Source organism: Schistocerca serialis, chromosome 8 (assembly GCF_023864345.2).
Source record: "Schistocerca serialis cubense isolate TAMUIC-IGC-003099 chromosome 8, iqSchSeri2.2, whole genome shotgun sequence".
Taxonomy (NCBI): Eukaryota; Metazoa; Arthropoda; class Insecta; order Orthoptera; family Acrididae; genus Schistocerca; species Schistocerca serialis.
This window is the reverse complement of record NC_064645.1, coordinates 270,430,521-270,454,272: the sequence shown is the minus strand read 5'-3', so window position 1 is coordinate 270,454,272 and position 23,752 is coordinate 270,430,521. Positions and strand designations below refer to the sequence as shown.

General features: G+C 40.1%; 1 protein-coding gene across 3 annotated transcripts in view; it reads left to right on the top strand.

Annotated features, from left to right (window-relative positions):
- The window catches only part of LOC126416277 (probable ATP-dependent RNA helicase spindle-E), a 264,514-nt gene that overhangs the window by 220,641 nt on the left and 20,121 nt on the right, over positions 1-23,752 (top strand). For all 3 annotated transcript variants that reach the window (XM_050083917.1, XM_050083919.1, XM_050083916.1), the window contains exon 24: positions 17,254-17,375. In XM_050083917.1, the coding sequence (XP_049939874.1) occupies positions 17,254-17,375 (122 nt within the window). The remainder of the gene's footprint in view (positions 1-17,253; positions 17,376-23,752) is intronic.

Here is a 23,752-nt window from a genome sequence, read left to right as displayed (position 1 = left end):
ATACTTGCTAAATACGGTACAGAGCATATATTTCTGCACAGCAACTGGGTCGTTTTCTGCCATTATTCTGTCACTTTGCTCTCGAGCTCTTGCTCACACAGCTCAATGGAAAGCGGTTGACAACTTGCACGGAAGTGATCACTTCCCAGTCTGAATTCATCTGACAGACAGAGTGGAAACCAAAAGAAAACCACTGTGATGGGTGCTTTGTAGAGCAGACTTGACAGTTTTTAGCCAGTTGGCCCAGTTGTGCCAATGTCGAGGCTTGGTTGGATCATATTACCAAAATGTCTCTGCAGCATTCGTTCCACAGACTACAGGACAACAGAAGAGGTAAACTGTCCCGTGGTGGATTGACAAATGCCGTTCTGCAATCAGGACTAGGTATATGGCTCTGCGTAGGTTCAAGTGTCGGCCAGACACAGAGAATCTTGCAGCCTTTTGGTTGGCGAGGTTAAAGTGTCACTGAACTATTCAAGAGAGCGAGAAGAGGTCATGGCTACAGTTCCTGAACACCATTAATCATGCCACCAAAAGTTCGATTGTATTGGAGACCATCAGGAGAATTTCTGGGAGAGGAGAAAGGTTCCCCATGGCTGCTGTAATGGGGAACGACACACTCCAAACCAATCTGCAGGACACTGCCCAGACTATAGTGGCGTATTTTGCCACAGTTACTGCAACAGCCAGACGGAATCCAGGTTTCAAATGCCATAGAGCGGTTGCTGAGAGTAGTAGTTTCGACTTCAGGTCCACCTCTAATGAAGATAACAACTGCCCATTTCCATGTGTGAGCTGGATTCTGCATCGTCTGTGGCTCAAGACACATCCCCTGGTCACAACAGGATCCATTGCAGTGTGCTGCAGCACCTCGCAAGGGGAAGCAAAGATATCCACCTCACACTTTTTAATGCCATTTATATGCTGGTCACTTTCCCAACTCGTGGCAGGGGGCAGTTTTAATTCCTCTTTTAAAACATGGCAAAGACCATACTTCCCCAAGTAGTTACCATAGTGTTGCCCTCACTAGCTGTGTGGGAAAGACCTTGGAGCAGATGGTCAACTGCCACCTTGTCTGGATCTTAGAATAAAGGAGCCTCCTTAGTTGCTTTCAGTGTGGGTTGAGGAAGTATCGCTCCACCTTTGATAACCTGGCCCTCCTGGAGGCGGCTATACAATAGGCATTCCTGCACCGGCATCACCTTCTAGGTATATTTTTTGACATCGAGAAGGCCTACAATACTACTTGGAGGCATCTTATCCTGGAGCTGCTTCACAAATGGGATTTTCATGGTTGTCTTCGCATTTTTATTCAGTCCTTCCTCTTGCCACAATATTTTAGATACCGAGTCGGTGATGTCCTGTCTGATTGCTTTGAGCAGGGGAGCGGTGTCTCTAAAGGTAGTGTTTTAAGTGTGACTGTCTTTGTCATAGCTATTAATAACATTACGTCCATAGTGAAAAGTCCTGTCCGGTGTTCTTTGTTTGTGGATGACTTCTCTATGTTTTGATCTTCTTCAAGCCTCACAACGTCAACACGTCAGTTGCAACTAATTCTTTGACATTTGAATGAATGGGCACAGAAGAGTGGTTTTGAGTTTTCCACCGAGACATCTGTATGTGTTCTTTTTAACCGTTCTCGTTCCATTTTAAACTTTCCTGAGTTGAGGATGAGGGACACTGTCCTTACTTTTAAAGACACAGTGAGGTTTCTGGGCCTCATATTGGACTCTAAGCTTACATGGTTACCACATCTTAAGGAACTGAAAAAATGCTCACTTAAGGCTTTAAGTATTTTAAAATGTGTTAGCCACAGTACATGGGGAGCAGACAGGACTTCTGCTCCAGTTTTACAGGGCACTTGTGCGATCTTGGCTCAATTAGGGATGCACGGCATATGGGCCTGCGAGACCTCTTATTTAAAGATGTTGGACCATGGTGCATCATGAAGGGATTTGGTTGGCCACTGGGGCATTCAAAACAAGCCCCATACTAAGCCTGTGTGCAGAGGCTGGTGAACTGCCACTTCACTTCAGGCAATGGCTGTTCATGGTGGGCCAGGCATATAAAACACTGTCCACACCATACACACCCACCTACCATACCACTGCTCAGCCTCCACTGGTAAGGCTTATTGGTAATTGGCAACAGGCAATGAGGCCCTGTGGGATTCCTGTACAGGATTGCCTTCTAGAGATGGGTGTTGCTGGTCTTCATGTTTCACATCGCGGTGGGGGCAGATTTCCATCTTGGCTTCTTCAGATGCCCAGATTTATTTTAGACTTGACGAATTTTAAGAAAGATCATATGTCTGATTTTACATTTCAATCTCTGTTTTTTAACGTTTTAGATATGCATCACAGTTTCACAGTAGTGAACACTGATGGCTTCAAAAAAAAGGAAATTCCTTTGGCTGCTCTGTCATGTTCCAAGATTCACCTTCCTGACAAGTATACCATTTTCTCAGCGGAGTTCCATGTGATCGTGAAGGCACTGGACCAGATGTGTTGTATTCGGGGCAAACAGTTTTTCATTTGCTCCAATTCCCTTAGTGCCTTACAATCGTTATAGGACCTGTACCCAGCTGAGAAGTTGGTCTGGCTGATATATGACCAATTGTACTTGCTCCAGTGGAAGGGTAAGCAGGTGTCATTCTGCTGGGTGCCAGGTCATCTAGGGATATGGGGAAGTGAACAGGCTGATTGGGCAGCCAAGGAGGCCTGCAGAAGAAAGGATGTGGCGCAGTGTCCTGTTCCCTTGCAGGCTGTCATTTCTGCACTACACAGGAAGTGCATGCAGTTGTGGGATGAGGAATGGCTGGCGGTGTAGGCCAATAAACTGTGGTTAGTGAAGTCAACAACCTGGCCGTGGCATTCTTCCTACCAGTTGCTCTGGTGGGATGAAGTGACACTTACACATCTTAGAATTGGGCACTGCCCTCTCACATGTAGCTTTTTAGTAAGGCGAGAGTGTACCCTGTTGTGAGATGCTTGTGGCATGTGCATCTCTATCCGCCATATTTTAAAGGATTGCATGGTATATCATGATGCAAGGGCATAAGCAAATATTGGTGGGGATCTGCTCTCTATTTTAGCTGATGATGAGACGAGTTGGTGTGAGATTTTAAAGTTTTGTGATGTGTCTAGACTCTGGCCTAAACTTTCAGGCTGGAGGTTGTAATGTGTTGCAGAGTGACTGGCTTCTCCTTTTTTTATTCTTGTGGTCAGCCAGCCATATCATCTGCTATATTGTTTTAGCTCATTATACCGCTTTCTTCCTGTGTTGTTAATGTTTTACTACTGACGCAATACTTAATTTTCTGACTTTTGTTACCTGTCTTATACGTGCTGTTTTATCTCCTGCTTTGTGTATTTTCCAGACATTCATCTCAATCTGTTTTTGCACAGGTGCTAAAGACCTTCCTGTTGTGTGCCCATACAAACGTGTCCACATCCAGGTCCACAGAATCGATTATCATAAATAGATTTCTGATTACCTAAGTTGTTAACATCAAACATCATCTCTGAGACTGAAAATTTTGAGCATAAATGGTCAAAGTTCAAGACAGCCATATTTTATGGACTATAAGATGCATTTTTTCCTTCAAAAAATTGCCCCCAAAATTCAGATGTGTCTTATACTCAGAATTGACATAAAAATGTCCAGTGTTTGATTTAAAATTCCCAACAGTTTTAAAAATGGCCATATCTTCAATGCCACGGGAAATTTATCTCTATCTGGCAGCGTATGATTGAACTGGCAGCAGCAGCGCACCAATGCAACGAATATCAGTTATAGGGATACACAAGCTTGGTAACACTGTCTCCTGTCCACCATGCCATCAAAAAGTGAGAACTCTGTCCAGCCTGTCATGCATCATTGCAGTATTTGGTGCCAGTGAACATGAATTGAAAGTGATTTGTGTTATCGGTAGCAGTATAATAATTTTGTTAGTAGCTAATTTTGTAATGGAAAAAATGAAAGTAATTCATGTGATGTGGGCTAAATATTGAAAGTAATAGCATATGCAAAAGAACATGGAAACAGAGCAGCTGAGTGGCAGATCTGTTATAACGTCAAGTTGAACACACATATTTCATGACGACACAACACATGTTAAGTCACAGAGCAAGTTGACAAAGCAAGACATGTGAACACGGTAACATTCAAATGAGCACTGAGTCCAAGTCTAGCGGCCGCTGGCTGGCTGGGCACAGGTGGCGCAGCTGCTGCATGACTGGCAGACAGCGCCGCATGTAGAGGACATGCGTAATTGCGCAGCGGCACTTTGAATGGTTGGCGAGTTACAACAATATCCATCAACAGAAAAAACCATTTGCAGTTGGCGGGCTAGTAAAGAAGAACTGAAAAATGGGGAGGACTAAATTCGCAAATAGAGGACTGAATGTAAAACGGTCAAACAAAAAAGGTGACATATTGAAATGGATTCAAGGATGGCACTGAAATTAATACAAAAATTATTGAAATACACACTTGCAAGCTAGCACTACAGTGGAACTTAACAGACTTTCAGGGTGGGGTTGGTTGGTGCAACAGGTTTATGAAGTGCCATGGACTTAGCATGCGAACAGAAGCCAGTATGTCACAGAAAATGCCTTAAGAATATGAAGAGAAAATATTATCTTTCCTTTGCTTTATTATTCAACACCAAAAGAAAACCAGTATGGAACTAAGCCAAATAGCAAATGCGGACAAAACTCCTCTGACATTTGATGTGCTGGGTAACAGAGCTGTTGCCATGAAAGGTGGTAAAACTGTAACCATAAAAACAAATGGACATGGCAAAATGCACTACCCTGTTGTTCTCTCATGTTGTGCTGACAGTGCTAAACTTAATCCAGTGATCATTTTCAATTGCAAAATAATGCGAACATCTTCTGAAATACTGCCAGAAGCTGGTGCTCACATACAAGACAAGGGTTAGATGGACAACGCTGGTATGAACTTATGAATTTAACAGAGTTTGGGAGAGAAGGAAAGGTGCTGTATTGAAGATGAGTTCTCTTCTTGTGTTTGATCAGGAGAGTACTCATTTGTAAAATTTTATGAAAGAGAAATTGAGACAGGAAAAAAACAAAGCTTGCTGCTATTTTGGGAGAACTTACTTCACAATTGCAACCTCCTGATATTTTGATAAATAAACCATTTGAAGTGTATGTAAGAGAGGAATGGAACAAATGCATGATGGATGAAACTCAGCGTGAAGTCACACCAAAGGGAGCTTCAAAACAAGCTACAGTCAAACTTTTTATATCAGTTGATAAAACGGTCATGGTGTGCAGTGAGAGGAGACATTATTGTGAAATTTTTCAAGAAGTGTTGCATAAGCAACACTCTTGATGCCAGTGAAGACCATCTTATATATGAAGAGGACAACAATGACAATGAAGAGGAAGAAGAAAGTTCAGATGATGATTTTCAGGGGTTTTAAAGATCAGGTTGGTTTTATAAACCAAGAATTTTTTTTTATTCTGCCTTTGTTGCAAAAAAAAAAAAAAAAAAAAAAAAAAAAAAAAAAAAAAAAAAAAAGGCAGCTTAAAAATTAAGGTGCATATAATAGTCTGTAGCATTTTATAGTCTGTAACATAAGCTATTGTACAACACTCATTAAATTGGTACATGTTGAGCAAGGTTTTGAGGGAAGTGAGGACCAGCATTGGTTCGACAGCTGTGTCAAAAAAAGCTGCTTCAAAGGAAAGTGAGCTTCATAATAAGAAACAAAATTGAATGAAGCCAAAATTAATGTGAAAAGAGCCATGTGTGATTGTTCAACAATTTCAAACATAAAATTCTATCTACCAATCTGGCAGAAGATCCAAAAAATTGTGGTCTTATGTTAATCAGGAAACAGATCAAAACCATCTGACCTGACTCTCAGTGATCATTATGACACTGAAACAGAGGCTAGCAGAGGTAAGGCAGAAGTACTCAGTTCCTTTTCTGAAATTGTTTCACGGAGGAAGATTGTAATACAATTCCTCCTTTCAGTCTTCACATGGAGGTAAAAATGATAGATATTGAAACAAGTGTCCATAAGATATAAAATCAACTAAAGTTCCTCATCAGTTGGACGGACCTGATGTGATACCTATATGATTATACACAGAGTATTCAAAAGAACTTGCACATAAGAAGTTGGATTGTTGGGCATTATGAAGGGGCAAGGTCCTGCGTAACACGTAATATACGAGCCAGTGGCATCATTCTCTGCCTCTGACTAAAGTATGTTCTTTGGTTGCACGCAGAACACTTAGTGTTGATTTTAATGTTAGTTCAGGTGTGGTGACAGTACTTAGCCACTTAAGTGTTCAAGTGGCATGAAGCAGATATGGCAGGTATTACATTAAGAAAGAACAGTGATAGTTTTCTGAGCATGCAAATTGTCTAAGGAGAGTCAGAATCAGAAACAGTGTCCCAATGTGGTGCCTAACCCAGTGACTCCAATTACTAGTGGAGGCCACATCTGGAGGTTGTGGATTGGGATAGAGATAGAGATCGTGTTGGTACACCGGCAAAGTATTCTCCATCCCCTTCTGTGCAAAATGCATCACGTATGCCACTTCTTTAGTGCACATCTCTATAGCAGCAGTCTACCATAGGTCATCGGAGGAACAAAATGTTGCTAAGGTCAGCCTGTTGTAGAATTTTAGGGCATAATGTAGCTGTGACATAAAGTCACGAAGGAGGTATATGACCATATTGAAAAATATATGTAGTGTGCTAAATTCTGCATAGGTCCTGAGGGAAAAGTCATTTACTGAGTGCAAAATGACTTTATTAATTCAATATTATGCATTTTGGTGTTTGCCATTATGAGATATTGTGGAACTTCAAGTAGCCAGTGGCCATAATAGTTGCAGGTTGTAGTGGTAACAAAAGTGAGCAGTTACCACAACAACACACAACTTTTATGCCCACTGGTTACTTGAAGTTCCAGGATACCTGACGATGCCAAATGTCGAAATGCAGAACTTTTGATTAATAGCGTCACTTCGCATTGAGTCAATGAATTTTCCCTCAGTGACCTATTCAGCATTTTGAAGACTACGCATATTGTAGAAAATGGTTTATGTTTTCTGGAGTCCAGAGATCTCATCTGTAGCAGCTCATGTAGATTCCGCTAATGACAATTGGGTTTTCCGCTAGTGGTGATTGTGTGAAACCAGACTTCCTCTGTTAATCTGAGAGATCTAGACCTTTCATTCTGCAGCAGTGTGTGTTTTCCTTTATTCCAGGAGTGCTAGACCACAAGGTATACAGGAGTACATCTGTGAAATTAAGTAGGAGAGAGGTAATAGCAGAAGCAAAATTGGGAGAGCAGATTGTGACTTGTCTGGAGTAGCTCAGCATCTGCACATGAAAGGCAAATGTTCTGTGGTCAGTTCAGCACTCAGTTTTAATCTTTTATCTCTTTTGTTGGTTACTATTTTCTGTTTTTTTTTCTTCATCCTTTTACAGTTTTTCTGTTGCTTGTCATACCTAGTTTTCATTATCTCATCTCACAATGTCACGTAGGCCTTACAAATACTTTTATTTAGTTCTTAGTGAGTATCGTACTGTGCCCCTGTTATCATTAGCTTAAAATTACCATCTTCTCTTTAATTGTGGTCTTGTTCCAATTGCATTGTATAACTTTCATTTTCAAAGATACTTAATTTTTTTTGGCAAAAAATCAAACACATTCTGTTAAAGAAAATATACTGTGCCTTAGTAAGTATTTTGTGGTTAGTTTCTTGCCCCCATTATTTACATTTGTGTTTGAATTTGTAGATTTGTGATTTGTTGTGATGGAAGGGGTAACAGTTGTATTATTAAGAATGACAACAAAATAAAGTGCTGGATGACAAGTCCAAACGATTCTCTGAAAATACAGTTACTGAATTTTCAACTTCTCCACATCATTTATGAAATGGTATAGTCACTGTATTACAGCTATGTCATCAGTTGCAGAGTTACTATTTGAGTACCAAAACTGTACAGATCATCTCCAAGCTCATGATCAATTGCAGAATCTTTGTGTTCTTGTAATGTCATTACAGTCAAATTCTTATCTTCACCTACCATACTGCATGTTACAAATTGAAGCAGAGAGGCTCTGATTGGCCCTCTGTCTGTGATGAATTGTGGCTGGTTCGCACCTATATTAGTTGCATCCTCAGAAGCATATGAACAAACTGTGAACTCGATTCCTCCAGAAGTTGCTGGAACCTGGACCTCCACCAACCACTTAAATGTGATTTGCAGAGTATCCGTGTAGATATATATCACTTACTGTCTAGCCATTTCACTACAAGAGGATTGATGCTAAACTACTGTTATGAGTAACTTGTCAAAATATTCAAAATCTGACAAGAAGGAGGTTGTTGCGATTAACATTGTTTTTGTCTCAGATACCAATTACAGCGAAAGTATGATCTGAATATGGTTACTGATCAACTGAAACTGTTATATAATTACTATTGTATTGGATTGTGATCAAGACTATTTAAATTTGTAATAAATAATATAGATTGCTTTGTCTCATTCACCTGACAATGTCAGCTATTACAGATAAGCAGTTCATATTTAATGTGCAGAAACTCTCACCATGCTTTCACTCATGAGGAACCACTTTTGCCACCTGGCCAATGTCCTTTGCGTACCATACTGTGCTCCTGACTTGCCTAGGAAACCTGTTAACAGTCCCAGAAAAACCATGCCATTATTAATTTCTACCACCATGAACTTGAGCAACTAAAGTTCAACTACTTCTAGGGCTTTGACAACTTTTTATTATTAGTTGAAACATGAAATAGCCTCCTCAAAATCTTTCCTACCCCTTCCCAAGTATTATTTATCTCTCTTCCACCTTCCAGATGATTCTTGGACACTAATACATTACTCCTGCTCCCATTACACATCATATACCTATGAAATTCTAGCTTATTTTTCAACTCATCATTTGAGTAGAAAGTCCTGGATCCAAAATGCCGTATTGTCTCAAGCTGTAGCATGTTTCAGCTTGAGTACCCATCGAAAGGCAGCTGAGTGCCCATGGGCAGAGATGGAAAGGAGCGGACAAACAGCTGAGGTGTGGCAGTCAAGCAGCTGGACTGTAACACACAAAACCATACTTCTTCACCAGTCAAGCACACATGGCCAAGTGGTTCGCACTTCTGTAGGAGAAGCCTATACGAGCTGTGCTTGTCCGAAGGCGAGCTGGAGAGGGGGGTCTGCCATGGGTCACGCGGTTTGGAGAAGTGTTGGAACACCCTGGGTTAGGTGGTCAACATCATCGTAACCATTGTTAAGGTTTCTTTGTATGTGTGACAATCAATAAAGTATCATTAGAATGCTAAACACCTAACTGGTGAAGGAAAGCTCCCAGTCACAAAGCGTGCCACATAAGGGGCTGAAGTTCCAGTTTCAAAACACTGTAGGAAGATTTCAGGAATTACTGCTACCAATCACAGTTTTTTCTTCAATTTTTATTTATTCATGACAGGTTTTGAATCGCCTGGCAATTCATCATTAGATGATACAATTTAGTTTGAAGTATTGTGGAGGGTCGTGCATCTGTGGCAAATACAGAGATGAAAAAGTGAGCACTGTATGTGGAAAGAATATTACGATTGTAAGATTAATTTGATGGTTTTACTCACTGTTTTTATTCTTGTGGCAGGTACTGCTCTGGAAAACATAATGTGTGCTTACCAGTATCATTAAATATCAAGTGAAACAGGCATTTTTCCACCAATGGCGACTCCCACATACTTTACAAAATATAAACTAACCAAAGTGTGTGGCTGTTGTTGTCTCCAAAGAGTTTTGTGAAGGCAGAGATTTTCTTTGTTAATTTTTCATTTTGTGTGACATTCGTAAGAAAATATATATTTATTACATTACTATCCTTATAAAAATTATCATCATGTTTTTACATTGCAAAATTTTCTTGTGCTGTTTACAAAATCTACAACAAAGTGTTAGGACAATATTTATGGTAGTGAAGTTATGTTTGACATGTTTCTCATTGCTCAATAAACAGGATAGTATACATATGGGGAGGGGAGGGGAGGGGGGGGGAAGGATGGAGGGATGGGGGGGAGGGGGTGGGAGAGAGAGAGAGAGAGAGAGAGAGAGAGAGAGAGAGATTGTGATTGTGTGTGTGTGTGTGTGTGTGTGTGTGTGTGTGTGAAAAGAGGTAGAGAGGAAGGTGTTTATGTGTGGTATGAGCAAGGTGGGAAATGGGTATGGGAGTGGACGAGTACAGTATTTATTAGTTTTTCAAATTTAAGGAACCTTTAAAATTTTGGAAGAAACGGTTGTTTGTTAAACCAATTTGTTCATTTAAGATGGTGTGGGGTGTTTTAGTGTTATGTGTGAAAATTTATAATTGTTCCAAGAGGTCCATTTTTATTATTTCTTTGTCTACAATGTGTAGAATGTGGAGGTTGGTTTTTATATCTGTGATTGAATGACTATTTTGGGGTAGATGGGCTGCAAAAGTGGATTTATTTATATTTTTTAAATGGAGTGTGTCAGTGTGCTCTTTGTATCGGATTTCAAAATTTCTTCTTGTCTGTCCTATACAGTAGCAAGAACAGCCATCACAAGTTAATTTGTATATACCTGATTTGTGATATAGTGGGCTGGTTGTTTTAATGCTGTGAATTATTTTGTTTTGTATCTTGTTGTTTGTGTGGAGACTGATTTTGACTTTGTGCGGTTTAAATAGTTTTGGAAGTTGATATGATACATTACCAAGGAAAGGCATACAGACATACTATGTTTCTTCTGGTGCTAAGGAATGGTTTGTTTATATTTTGCAAAGTATGTGGGAGTCGCCATCAGTGGAAAAGTGCCTGCTTCATTTGATATTTAATGATACTGGTAAGCACACGTTATGTTTTCCAGAGCAATGCCTGCCACAAGAATAAAAACTGTGAGTAATACCATCAAATTAATCTTACAATCATAATATTCTTTCCACATACAGTGCTCACTTTTTTGTCTCTATATTTCCTACAGATGCACGACACCCACAATACTGCAAACTAAATTGTATCATCTGATTATGAATCGCCAGGCGATTTGAAACTGGTTGTGAATAAATAAAAATTGAAGAAAAAATGACGATTGGTTGCAGTAATTCCTGAAACCCTTAACAAGACAGTCGCTGTGTTCCAAATCCAGAATGGATAAAAGTTTTACTGTAGAAAGAGAACTACTGCTCAGAAAGACATCAAATTTCAACAGCATATTAGTAATGCAGGGGGAAATGTCTTGGGGAAGGAAAAATAATTAATGAAAATTTACCAATAGATGGTGCTGTCTTAATGTGAGTGCGGCCCACTACAAATACAGATGAATCGCAGTATGACAACTGTGCTTTGAGTTGCATATTACACCATCCATACTGTTCACTGTCCATGACTGTTGGTTTCTAATTGTAGTGAGGCTGGCACAAGACATGTTCATGTGCTATCTACTGTTTTCTGCCACAAGTTGAAATCAAAGAAACAGCATGTTCTGCAACAGATCGGAGTGTCTCGGGGGTCATGTTCAGAATGCATTGCGCAATGTATCCCCGCAATTCAGCTACGTTCATAATTGGAGCACTGAACACATCTTTCAGATAACCCCACTGGTTAAGATCAGGTGATCTGGACAGTCAGGCTGTAGGGAAATGATGGCTGACAATTCTAAAATTTCCAAAATGTAACTGTTGCAGCCACTTTACAGGCTGTGCAATTTGCAGAGGAGTGCCATCTTGCGTAAAACTGATCCTACGTACACATCCATTCTGTTGAAGGGCTGGAAGGACATTGGTGGCTGGGCAAAAGACCCCTATAGTGTTTACCAATGACAGTACAGATAACAGGACTCATATCCTCACAAAATACAGTCCTATGATAAACAATGCTGTCACACAGGCACCTTTGCAGAATGAACTGGTACCAGCTGATGTGTGTGCAGACTTTCCATTGCCCGTATTCTGGAAGTCTGTGTATTTTCATGACCTTGGAGATGGATGTGGGCTTTGTATGTCCGCAGAGTGTTCCATGACCATTCATTGCCCACTCCCATGCCAGCAAGAAATTCCAGAGCAAATGTTTGTCCTGCCGGCAGGTCAGTGGGAAGCAGCTTCTGAACATTGGTGATTTTGTATGCATAGCATTGTAGGATGTTTTCAAACAGTGGAAACTGTAGGATGGAGTAATTACAATATTATGAAAAGGTTAGATTGCTATTCACGATGTAGTAGAGATGTTGGATTGCTGATAGGCACAACAAAAAGATGATCAAAAAAATAAGCTTTCAGCTAGAAAGACCTTCATCCGAATTATACAAAACAAACACACACACACACGTGTGCATCCCCCCTCCCACACACACATACACACACACCTTACATTGACAATGTAGGAAAAGATATATTGCTACTTGCTGTAAGTAGCAGACAGGCTAAAATACACTCACTCATAGCTTTCGGCCACAGCCTTTGTCCATAAAGAGGACACACACACACACACACACACACACACACACACACACACACACACACACACACAAAAGCAAGCACACTTCATTCACAGACGGCCGCTAACTCCAGCATCTCCTAGCTGGAATGCAACATCACGGGGGATGCAAGAAGCAATCTGGAGTGGCAGAGAAGGGGAAGGTATAGTAGAGTTATGGGTGGGGAGAGAGACGAACATTGTCTGGTGGAGTGTGCAGGGACAAGACTGCCGACAGGAGCAGCGTCAGGGGGTTATGGGACTGGGATGTGGGGGGAAAAAAGGAACAAAAAAGGAGAGAAGTGGGGAAAGACGGACGGATGCATTGGCAGAGGGCTCCAAATAAACAGGGAGGGAGATGAAAATGAGGAGGATATGGTAGGACAGAAGGGATGGAAACTATTGGGTGGAAGGTGTGGGGACTGTATGTTACCTTAGATTGAGGCCAGGATAATTAAGAGAGTGGATAATGTGTTGTAAGGATAACTCCCATCTGCGCAGTTCAGAAAAGCTGGTAGAGGAAGGAAGGATCCAGATGGCTCAGGTAGTGAAGCAGCCATTGAAATAAAAGTGTTTTATGTTCAGCTGCGTGTTGTGCCACAGGGTGGTCTACTTTGCTCTTGATTGTAGTGTGACCCTGGCTGTTCATCCTGGTGGACAGCCGGTTGATAGTCATTCCTATATAAAAAGCTGTGCAATGATTGCAGCAGAGCTGGTAAATGACGTGGCTGCTTTCACAGGAGGCCTGGCCGCTGATATGCCCAATCCACTCACCCAGCACTTGCTATTCCAGTCATGTCGCAGGTTTATCCTACACCATCAGTGGCTAGGTCACCTGTGAAAGCAGCCTTGTCATTTACCAGCTCTGCTGCAATCATTGCACAGCTTTTTATATTGGTGTGATTACCAACCAGCTGTCCACTAGGATAAACGGTCACCGCCGAACTGAGGCCAAGAGCAAAGTGCACTACCCTGTGGCACAAGAAGCAGCTGAACATAACACCCTTGATTTCAATGCTGTTTTACTACCCAAGCCATTTGGATCCTTCCCTCTACCACCAGCTTTTCTGGACTGTGCAAATGGGAGTTTCTCTTACAACACATTCTCCGCTCCCATAATTATCACAGCCTCAACATACAGTAACATATTGTTGCCACACCTCCACCCAACAGTTTCCACCCCTTATGTCCTATCGTATCCTCCTCATTCTCAGCTCCCACCCGATTTATTTGCAGCCCTCTGCCAACACGTCTGCCTGTCTTTCCCTGCTCCTCTCCTTTTTTGTTTCTTTTTCACCCACCTCCTGTCTCACAATCTCCTGACACTGTATCTGTTGGCAGTCTAGTCCCTGCACAAATCACCAGACAGCATTTGTCTCGTCCCCCACCCATACTCTCCCTTCCCATTCCCCACCCTCTCCAGATTGCTGGTTGCATCCCACGTGATGTTGCATCCCACGTGATGTTGCATCCCACGTGATGTTGCATTCCGGTCTGAGATGCTGGTATGTGAATGCTGTGTGTGTGTGTCTTCTTTACTGACGAAGGCTGTAGCCAAAAGCTATAAGTGAGTGTCTTTTAATCATGCCTGCCTGCAACTTGGCATGTCTTTTATATGGTAAGTAGCAATCTATTCTAGATTGATACTCACCATATAGTGGAGATGTTGAGTCACAGATAGGCACAATGAAAAGATGGTTAAACAAATAAGCTTTGATCCAGAAAGGCCTTCATCAAAATTACACACACACACACACACACACACACACACACACACACACACACACACATGACCACAGTGTCTGGCTGCTGTGGCCAGAGACTGTGATTTTGTGTGTGTGTGTGTGTGTGTGTGTGTGTGTGTGTGTGGTTTTTTTTTTTTTTTTTTTTTTTTTTTTCCTAATTTAGATGAAGGCCTTTCTGGCTGAACCTTACATGTTTTACAATCTTTTTGTTGTGCCTATCTGCAGCTCAACATCGCCAGTATATGGTGAGTAGCCGTGTATTCTCTTCATAATATTGTCAGTGGAGGATGTGTGTAGGATTTAATGTACCATGCTCACAGGCATGTCCAAAGTTCGAGCAATTCCACATGCACTGCATGTCTGCACACCACTGCTCCTCCCCCCCCCCCCCCTTCCCTCCCCTAGCCCCCCCTCCCCCCTGTTGTGCTGTGGCCACAGCTTCAACATATGTCAGATCAACTGCTTTCCTCCTCCTGTCTCATAGCACTTCAAAAGAACCTGTATTTCTGAATTTTGTAATCATTTACTCCAGAGCCTTAGCAGACATAGTTCAATGCCTGTTTTCATAGCCTTGAGTGTCCAGAAGTCTGCAGGGCTACTGGTGCACAGTCACTATTCTTTTAAAAGAACTTTACAAGCAGCATGTGATCCTTTATGGAGCCATTCATGATAGGTGTTGCAGTCCTGAACTTTGGAACATCCTTGTATTGCATGTTTGTCAGTTTGCAAATTTGCGTATTCATATACTTACAATATCATCTGTTAGTCAAATTTTCCCCTCATGACATTTCCCCCTGCATCAATAATGCACTGTCCAAATTTGACATCTTTCCGAGCAGTGGTTCTCTTTCTATATTGTTTTGAAAATGGAACTTTAATTATGAACACACTGTACTTACATGCTTCTCTGAGCTGCACAAATAGGATCTCCTCAAATTCCTACCCCACCTCTGCCACGACACACACACAAGTTGTTGTTATGCAACCTGTACTAGTATGTTTGCTCACTTGCTTCTGCCCCTTTTCCAGTCTTCTGCCATTACGTTTGTTATCACACCATTCGTCATTCCTTTGCCCAAACTAATTTCATATCTTACATGCTGCTCAATATATTTTGTTTGTTTATTTCACTCAATTCATCTCTTTCTCACTATTTTCTCAGAGCTGTTCCTCTATTATGGTCCTATCCCTTCTTTGCAAATGGGCTTGCCACTACTCAGTAATGCCTTGGTGTGCATTTTATCAAAGAAACTGTACTACTATAATAGATGGAAACATTCCACGTGGGAAAAATTATATATAAAAACAAAGATGAGGTGACTTACCGAACGAAAGCGCTGGCAGGTCGATAGACACACAAACAAACACAAACATACACACAAAATTCAAGCTTTTGCAACAAACTGTTGCCTCATCAGGAAAGAGGAAAGGAGAGGGGAAGACGAAAGGAAGTGGGTTTTAAGGGAGAGGGTAAGGAGTCATTCCAATCCCGGGAGCGGAAAGACTTACCTTAGGGGGAAAAAAGGACAGGTATACACTCGCACACACGCACATATCCATCCACACATGCAGACAGATACAGACACAAGCAGACTTCAATCCCGGGAGCGGAAAGACTTACCTTAGGGGGAAAAAAGGACAGGTATACACTCGCACACACGCACATATCCATCCACACATGCAGACAGATACAGACACAAGCAGACTTCAATCCCGGGAGCGGAAAGACTTACCTTAGGGGGAAAAAAGGACAGGTATACACTCGCACACACGCACATATCCATCCACACATACAGACAAGTCGCAGGTTCGAATCCTGCCTCGGGCATGGATGTGTGTGATGTCCTTAGGTTAGTTAGGTTTAAGTAGTTCTGCTTGTGTCTGTATGTGTGGATGGATATGTGCGTGTGTGCGAGTATATACCTGTCCTTTTTTCCCCCTAAGGTAAGTCTTTCCGCTCCCGGGATTGGAATGACTCCTTACCCTCTCCCTTAAAACCCACTTCCTTTCGTCTTCCCCTCTCCTTCCCTCTTTCCTGATGAGGCAACAGTTTGTTGCGAAAGCTTGAATTTTGTGTGTATGTTTGTGTTTGTTTGTGTGTCTATCGACCTGCCAGCGCTTTCGTTCGGTAAGTCACCTCATCTTTGTTTTTATATATAAACTGTACTACTACTTTTTTTTAACTATAGAATTAGAGCTGCTTTTTGTATTTCCTCCGCGCGACTGCTACGGTCGCAGGTTCGAATCCTGCCTCGGGCATGGATGTGTGTGATGTCCTTAGGTTAGTTAGGTTTAAGTAGTTCTAAGTTCTAGGGGACTGATGACCACAGCAGTTCAGTCCCATAGTGCTCAGAGTCATTTGAACCATTTTCTTTTTTTTTTTTTTTTGTATTTCCTATTCTTCCTCTAGGATCTGTGTTAAAACTTTAGGCTAGGCCAAAGTTGATAAGCTCCAGTAAAACAAATGAAAAGTATGTTGTTCTTGTTTCATTATTGTAACTCAGCTAGTAACTTGAAAGCGGTTCAGCCTATCCAAGTTTGTCAAATCGTATGCAGCTAAGAAAGCAACTTTTCTGCACAAATCTTTGTGTACACTTTGAAGTAACATATTTTGTGGGGGCTAAATACATTGATATGTGCATAAATTCTATGTAAAAGCTTTCAGTGAGCTTAGATATGACACTAATCTCTGAAATATAAGTGCATAACAAAACATTTTGATGGTGGTGGCGGTGGTGGTGGCAGCGCCCATCATCATCATCTATCTTCCCAAGATCAAGTTCCTTCCCAAACCTTGTCATTAGTGGTTTGTGTTTGTGTTTAGAAAATGTGTTCCTCTGGAACAAGTAAGAGAAAATGTGAAATCTGCTGCACAGGTATATGAAATCTACTGCATATCATATCCTGTGCTCATTCTGATACCATGTTAACTGTCTTCTAGTAGTCATTGTAGTCTGTTGTGTACCTCTCAATTTTTTGTTAATTTATAGATCAACCGACTTCGTTACTGGATGTCAATGGCACTTTACACCGAGGAATACCAAGAAACATTGGAAGCTGGAGCTTTGAATATTAATACATATCAGCGAAAAGTAAAGGAAATACTTTTTGAGTAAGTATGTTTTCTCATTAGTACAGTCCTGCCGTTTTCTCTAAACAAGAACTAAGAATAGTGGAAGTGTAAACAGAGATATGTAACTAACAATTGGATGACTTCTAAAATCAATAGCTAACTCTAAACAAAATGATGGATATTACAGAACAATTCAAGAAAAGGTGTTCATTTTGTGATGAATTCCCCCCATTTTTTAAAAAAAGTAACATTTAAAAAAAGGATAAATTGTAACTGAACATATTTTACACTACCTAAACTAATTGTAAGGTCCTACATTCTGTTTCTTTAACACATTTTTTGCATTGTAACAATTAAAGATATAAAGTAGTGAAAGTAGTGGACATTTAACTGCTTTTGCTAGGCAGTTAAAAGTCAATGCTGTATCATTCTGAAGAGTAGAACTTCATATTATAATTGTATACCATACATTAGGTTATTTAATGTAACTTACTAACATTTAATCAGTTAATACATGCTGTTCAATCTTGCTAACACTGATACTGGAAATATTGTTCGCTTTTGAAGTGATATCAGAGTGAACCAAATTATTTAAAGCTTGCTAACATTGACAGTGGAAATATCATTAACTATTGAATTGTTGTCAGAGTCAAGCAGATTATTTTATTGAAAACTGCTGTTTAATAGTTTCATTTTCAATATATTAGCTCTGATGAATTTGTAGCTGGTGAGGCACTGTCATTTCACAGAAGTCTATAAAATTAAACAACAGAAAATCCAGTATGGATTGTAACAATATTACGAAAAGGATAGTTGCTACTCACCACATGGCAGAGATGCTAAGTCACAGACAGGTACAATGAAAAGACTATCAAAAAGTGAGCTTTTGCCCTACAAGGCCTTTGTCAGAAATAGAACACACACACACACACACACACACACACACACACACACACGACCATAGTCTCTGGCTGTTGACGCTTCATGTGTGTGTGAATTCTGTTTGCATGAGTGTGTGTGTACATTGTCTATTTCTGAAGGTGGCCTTGTTGGCCGAACGCTCTCTTTCTGACAATCTTTTTGTTGTGCATATCTGAGATTCAGCAAGTATGTAAAATTATGAGACAGAACTGTAGGCCTGAAGTTACCTTCAAGAGGCGAAACATGTATTACTACTAATAGTCACAAATAAAATTACATACATATTCATCTTTTCGATTTGCAGCTCTTGTATTTCTTCCATGTTTGCAGTTAAAATTATTGGATACAGGTTCTGCCTTTTATGCAACACACTGCTTTTCTTGTTACCCAAACATGTTTCAACACCTCTATGCCATCATCAGTGGGTTTTATTTATTGGACAACTGTAAAAGTGAGCATATTTTAGGTTTACACAACACAGAACAACATAACACTCAGACAATGATTACATACAAGACACAACAGTGCAACACACACACACACACACACACAAACACACACACACACACACACACACACACACAAAACAAAATGGCACATACTCACCTACAGTAATAAAATTGTCCACAGAATAGACAACATAGTGGATTAACAGGGACTTCAAATAGGATACAGGGACTTCAAATAGGATACAGGGACTTCAAATAGGATACAGGGACTTCAAATAGGATACAGGGACTTCAAATAGGATACAGGGACTTCAAATAGGACACAGGGACTTCAAATAGGACACAGGGACTTCAAATAGGACACAGGGACTTCAAATAGGACACAGGGACTTGAAATAGGACACAGGGACTTCAAATAGGATACTGGAAAGATAACACAAGACAGAAGAAACTCGGACTGCAGGAGACACCCACAGATAAATTCAAGAGATCAGGAATGTATGAACTCACATGCAACACTTGCCAATCAGTATACATAGGACCAACATGGGAACTTTAAAACAAGATACTCAGAACACCTCAGCACCAATAGCACATTTGCTGACCACCTATTATCCCTTAACCACCATCCAACTACAAGCAACAGACTTAAAAACACTAAAATCCAGCCACAGCCTATACCGCAAACTAACAATAGAAGAAAACTTCCACATACAGAAGAAAGTGGCAGAAGGCAAATAAGTTTTAAATGAATTCACTACACTCTGAAAAGGCACATTATTTAAAACATTAAAGGAACTTTACAGAAAAGACAACACAAACAAAGAAGCTTACTCAAGCGCACAACCCCATGCACGCCCCCCACCCTTTCACCCCCCCCCCCCCACACACACACACACAGAGAGAGAGAGAGAGAGAGAGAGAGAGAGAGAGAGAGAGAGAGAGAGAGGGGGGGGGGGGGGGGGGTAAACAAAATTCAAATTCTGGACCAAACTCACTTGGGAACAAATAAATGCCGACAACATCGTGTACACTGTGTTCTGCAAAGTGAAAAGGTGACTGCAAAGCTGAAAATATGCTAAGTACATTTCATATGTGTGTGCAGTGCCCTTGGAATGAGAAAGGAGGATGATCAGTCACAACAAAACATTATTAATAACAAATAATTACATAAAACATGTTGGCACACCAAAATTATGTTTTTTTAAAATCAAGGGATAGGTTAGCTCACTGATAAAATTCACATCGACAGCGTTTGGTTTGCAGATGACAAGGTACCAATGCAGGACACCATACACATAATCGTGCAAAACCATGTAATATAAAATCAAGGTAAGAATAAAAACTGTCTTTAGGCCTCATTGTGTTAGATCAGTTACAACGTAAAATATTTTCAATTTTTCAGTTGCTCAATAAATAGACCATGCTGATGATGGCACAGAGGTACTGAAACATGTCTGGGTAACAAGAAAAACAGTGTAATGCATAAAAGGTGGAACGTATATCCTATAAATACAACTACATACACTATTGTAGCTTTCATACTTAATGATCTCTTCTTTGGGGATGAGAAGAGAAGGGATTGGGAAAGTTTAAAAGGAAGCACAGGTCACTCAGGCCTGTGATGAGAGGGACACACTGGTGTGAGGTTGAGAGGGGAGCTACTATTAATTGTTATCCACACACCCCTCCTACCTTTCCCTTACCCTGCCCCTCCCACTTACCCTGCCCCTCCCCCCTTAACCTGCTATCCCAAACCCACTAAGTGAATACTGGGCTGGTCCTCACATCCCACCTCAGTTACACGAATTGCAGACATTTGAAAAACATTCACACTATTTCATGGCTTACACTAGACGCAGACAGCTGGAGAACACTAATTCTGTCACGGGGGGAGGGGGGGGGGCCCAAAGGAAATGATAATGGTAAAGTTTTGATAGTGGAGAAAAATATGAATTATATTGATTGTCTTCTTTCCATGTGTATGTTAATAGAATGTAACGTGGATTATAATTAAAGAGTGGAAATGGAAAATGTGCTAAGCATCATATCTCACATTTGTCAGGAGGGAAAAAATTATGTATCTCATTTTGTACCTAACTTATTTGGATCCAAAAAATTGAGAAGATATTAAGATGCCCACCTCACCTGTGCAAAAAATAAGAGACAAATTAGAAAATGAACAATTTATTGAGAACATTCTGACAGTAAGATACTATGCAAAGAAAACTCTAAATATTGACTGCTGTTTCTTATACAACTTAATTAATGGGATCAGATATTCTAAAGTTTACTGTAAAATTCCCTGTGTTGTTGAGCAAGAAATGGCAACATCGTCAACTGGTCTTTTTATTTTACCTTTCTTACTGATGAAGTATGGTATGGCATACACCAGCCATGGTCTTTCCTTTTTTTGAATTCATTGACATTTTTTCACTCTTTTGTTGGGAATAAGATTTTTTTAAACATCTGTTTGAGACAGATGAGTATGAGAAACTTCAATCGTACTACATTTGGAGATCTTACCAATGTTTTAGCAGAATCTTTAAAATCAAATAAGTCAGTTGTATGCATGGGATGGCTTCGTAGCTTTAGCTGAATTTACAATCTTGTGTAAATCTTGCAGATGAAAGACCTCCTATACATTTCTTTATTCCTCAATGATTGCAAAATCTCTGTTACACCTCAAAAAGCTGTGGCCACTCACCAAAAACGTGTGTTATCTTTTAAAGGCATCTCTATGTTAATGGAGGAGACCTTAGAACTTTGGAAGGAAGCATGGCTTGTCACAAAAGGCATAACCTTCTAATAATGAATGTTTGAAACATTTTCTCCATGATTTGACATATGGAATAAGTCTGGAGACATGCAATGGAGTACTGTGAACACACTATCACTGAAGAAGCATTTTGTGAATAAATGACACTTGGAAGATTTTACATTCCCACTGTACAGTTAACGTTCTCTGTCCTGCAAAGATGAAACATGAAGAAAGTAGTATGCAGTTGTTATCATCTAATTCTCCTGAAGATCTGCATATGTGTGATTTGCTGGTTAATTTCTTGGGTTTTAATCGAATGATATTGACATTTCAGTAAAAAATTAGAAATGATCAGCAAAATAATTCTGACAGTTCAGAGAATTGTGATTCAATTGATGATAGTTGTTCAGATCAACAGTCCACAATGAGAATACTTTCCTAGCCCAAAGAAACTGTGCACTTTAATAACTTTTAGTGACAAGGAAAAGGCTGTGTGCTTTTGGTTAAATGAAAGAGAGGAAAAATGCTTCGAGTTGAGCAGTGTACAAATCTGATTCTGTTTTGTAAAATTTGTACACAAATTGTACTAATGGAAGCAAGAATTACATGAAGAATGAAATGTACACAAAAATGAAATTAGAAAAGTTCAAAAGTTTATCACTGCACAGAGGAGACAATGTGCCATTATCAATGGAAGTGTGAGTTATTGGTGGATTTGACTCAAAAGCAAACTGGACATTGATGATTCCAGGCTTTTTCAAACTGTTTAAGCAGACTCAAGGTAGTGTAGGGGAAGTCATAACATTACAAAGTTTACTTTAATTCTTTGACTACTGTTTATCAATTAATTGACTACACTGTACACATTAACTGGTCACATTCACCTGCTTCCCAAGAGCTGTGTATGAGTTTAAGTACAGCATTTGGAATTTCCTTCACTCTCGATGAATTAACTTGGGCCTCCTTGCTGACCCATGAGTGGTAATACAGGTACACGAGTGCTGTTTGAGTTTAAGTGTAGAGCGGAATTTCTGCCTTATATCTCAATAACTTCGCACAGTTCTGGCTGCAAAGTTGTGTTCAGGTAATTGTACTGTTACAGACTTGTTTTGCTGTATTCAACTTCACTTTGTCTTATTATTCATAAGGATTGGTATCTTCCTTCATCATCTATTCCGCAAACAAACTAGCTACGTGTTGTGGTCACAGGGATGGCTTATTCAAGGTCAAAATAAATGATAACACCTCCACAGATTCTGAAAACGACAGTACTGAACTGCCTACATCACCAGTTTTAACACTAAGTTTTGTGTTTTGACAAGGGGATGTAATTGATAGTTCTTTCAAAATGGAAAGTTATTGTAACATTCAGAGGTGTCTAGAAAAATTTCATCAGGAACTGTTATAGAAAATGCCATGTCTGCATTGACCATAAATTCACAGAAAAGCTCCAAAGCCATTAATGAAGAGAAGGAGACATTGCAGTAAGCACTCCAGAAATATTCAGCACAAGGTGAGGTAGGACACACAGGTAACCCTAGTCCAGGTAGAAACCCAAATACAGGATACATAGTGCAGGTAGATGCTTTAGGTGATATTGAGGTAGCACATGGCTTTGCTTGTTGCAAGCATGTCTGCAACAGCTGAAAGATTAAGGAAAACTGTGAAGGAGGTGTCATTAATCAGTAATATTATAGAGAGACTCATAGCTGATGCGAAGATGAAGCTTGCTGTTATCCCTGCAATGGCTGTGTATAACGCTGATCAGTCAGGTAATGTGTGTGTGGGGGGATGTGAAAATTGCACTTTTGCACTTTTTTTTAATGGTGAAAAATGAGTGTATTACTCATTCTAACACCTTTACATCTATCATGATTAAAAATTAAAAAAGAACTTTACTTGCAAAAATATTGTATTCTATATATCAGAATCTGGAGAAATACAAATGAGTAATTTTCAACATTTCATTCAAAGATTCTCACCAATTGCAAAAAAATAATTCTTTTCCTTTGTTGGAATCATGGCTTGGACATAACAACACATCTGGCTTTCAGAGGACAGCAGAAAGCCAACTGATATATCTTGGATTCCAAGAGTTTTGACAGTGAGAAGCATTTATCAGAAAATCGTTGGACAGTTAATTTTTGATAACTCTTTGTCATTTCAGATTTATCAGTAGAGCAGTGTTCTTAAACTTCAGTCATTTGTCCATTATCATTTTGTATTTCCACATTTTGCAAACTTGGTAAAGAATGCCTGGTACGTAGCAGAGTATGCAGGGCAGT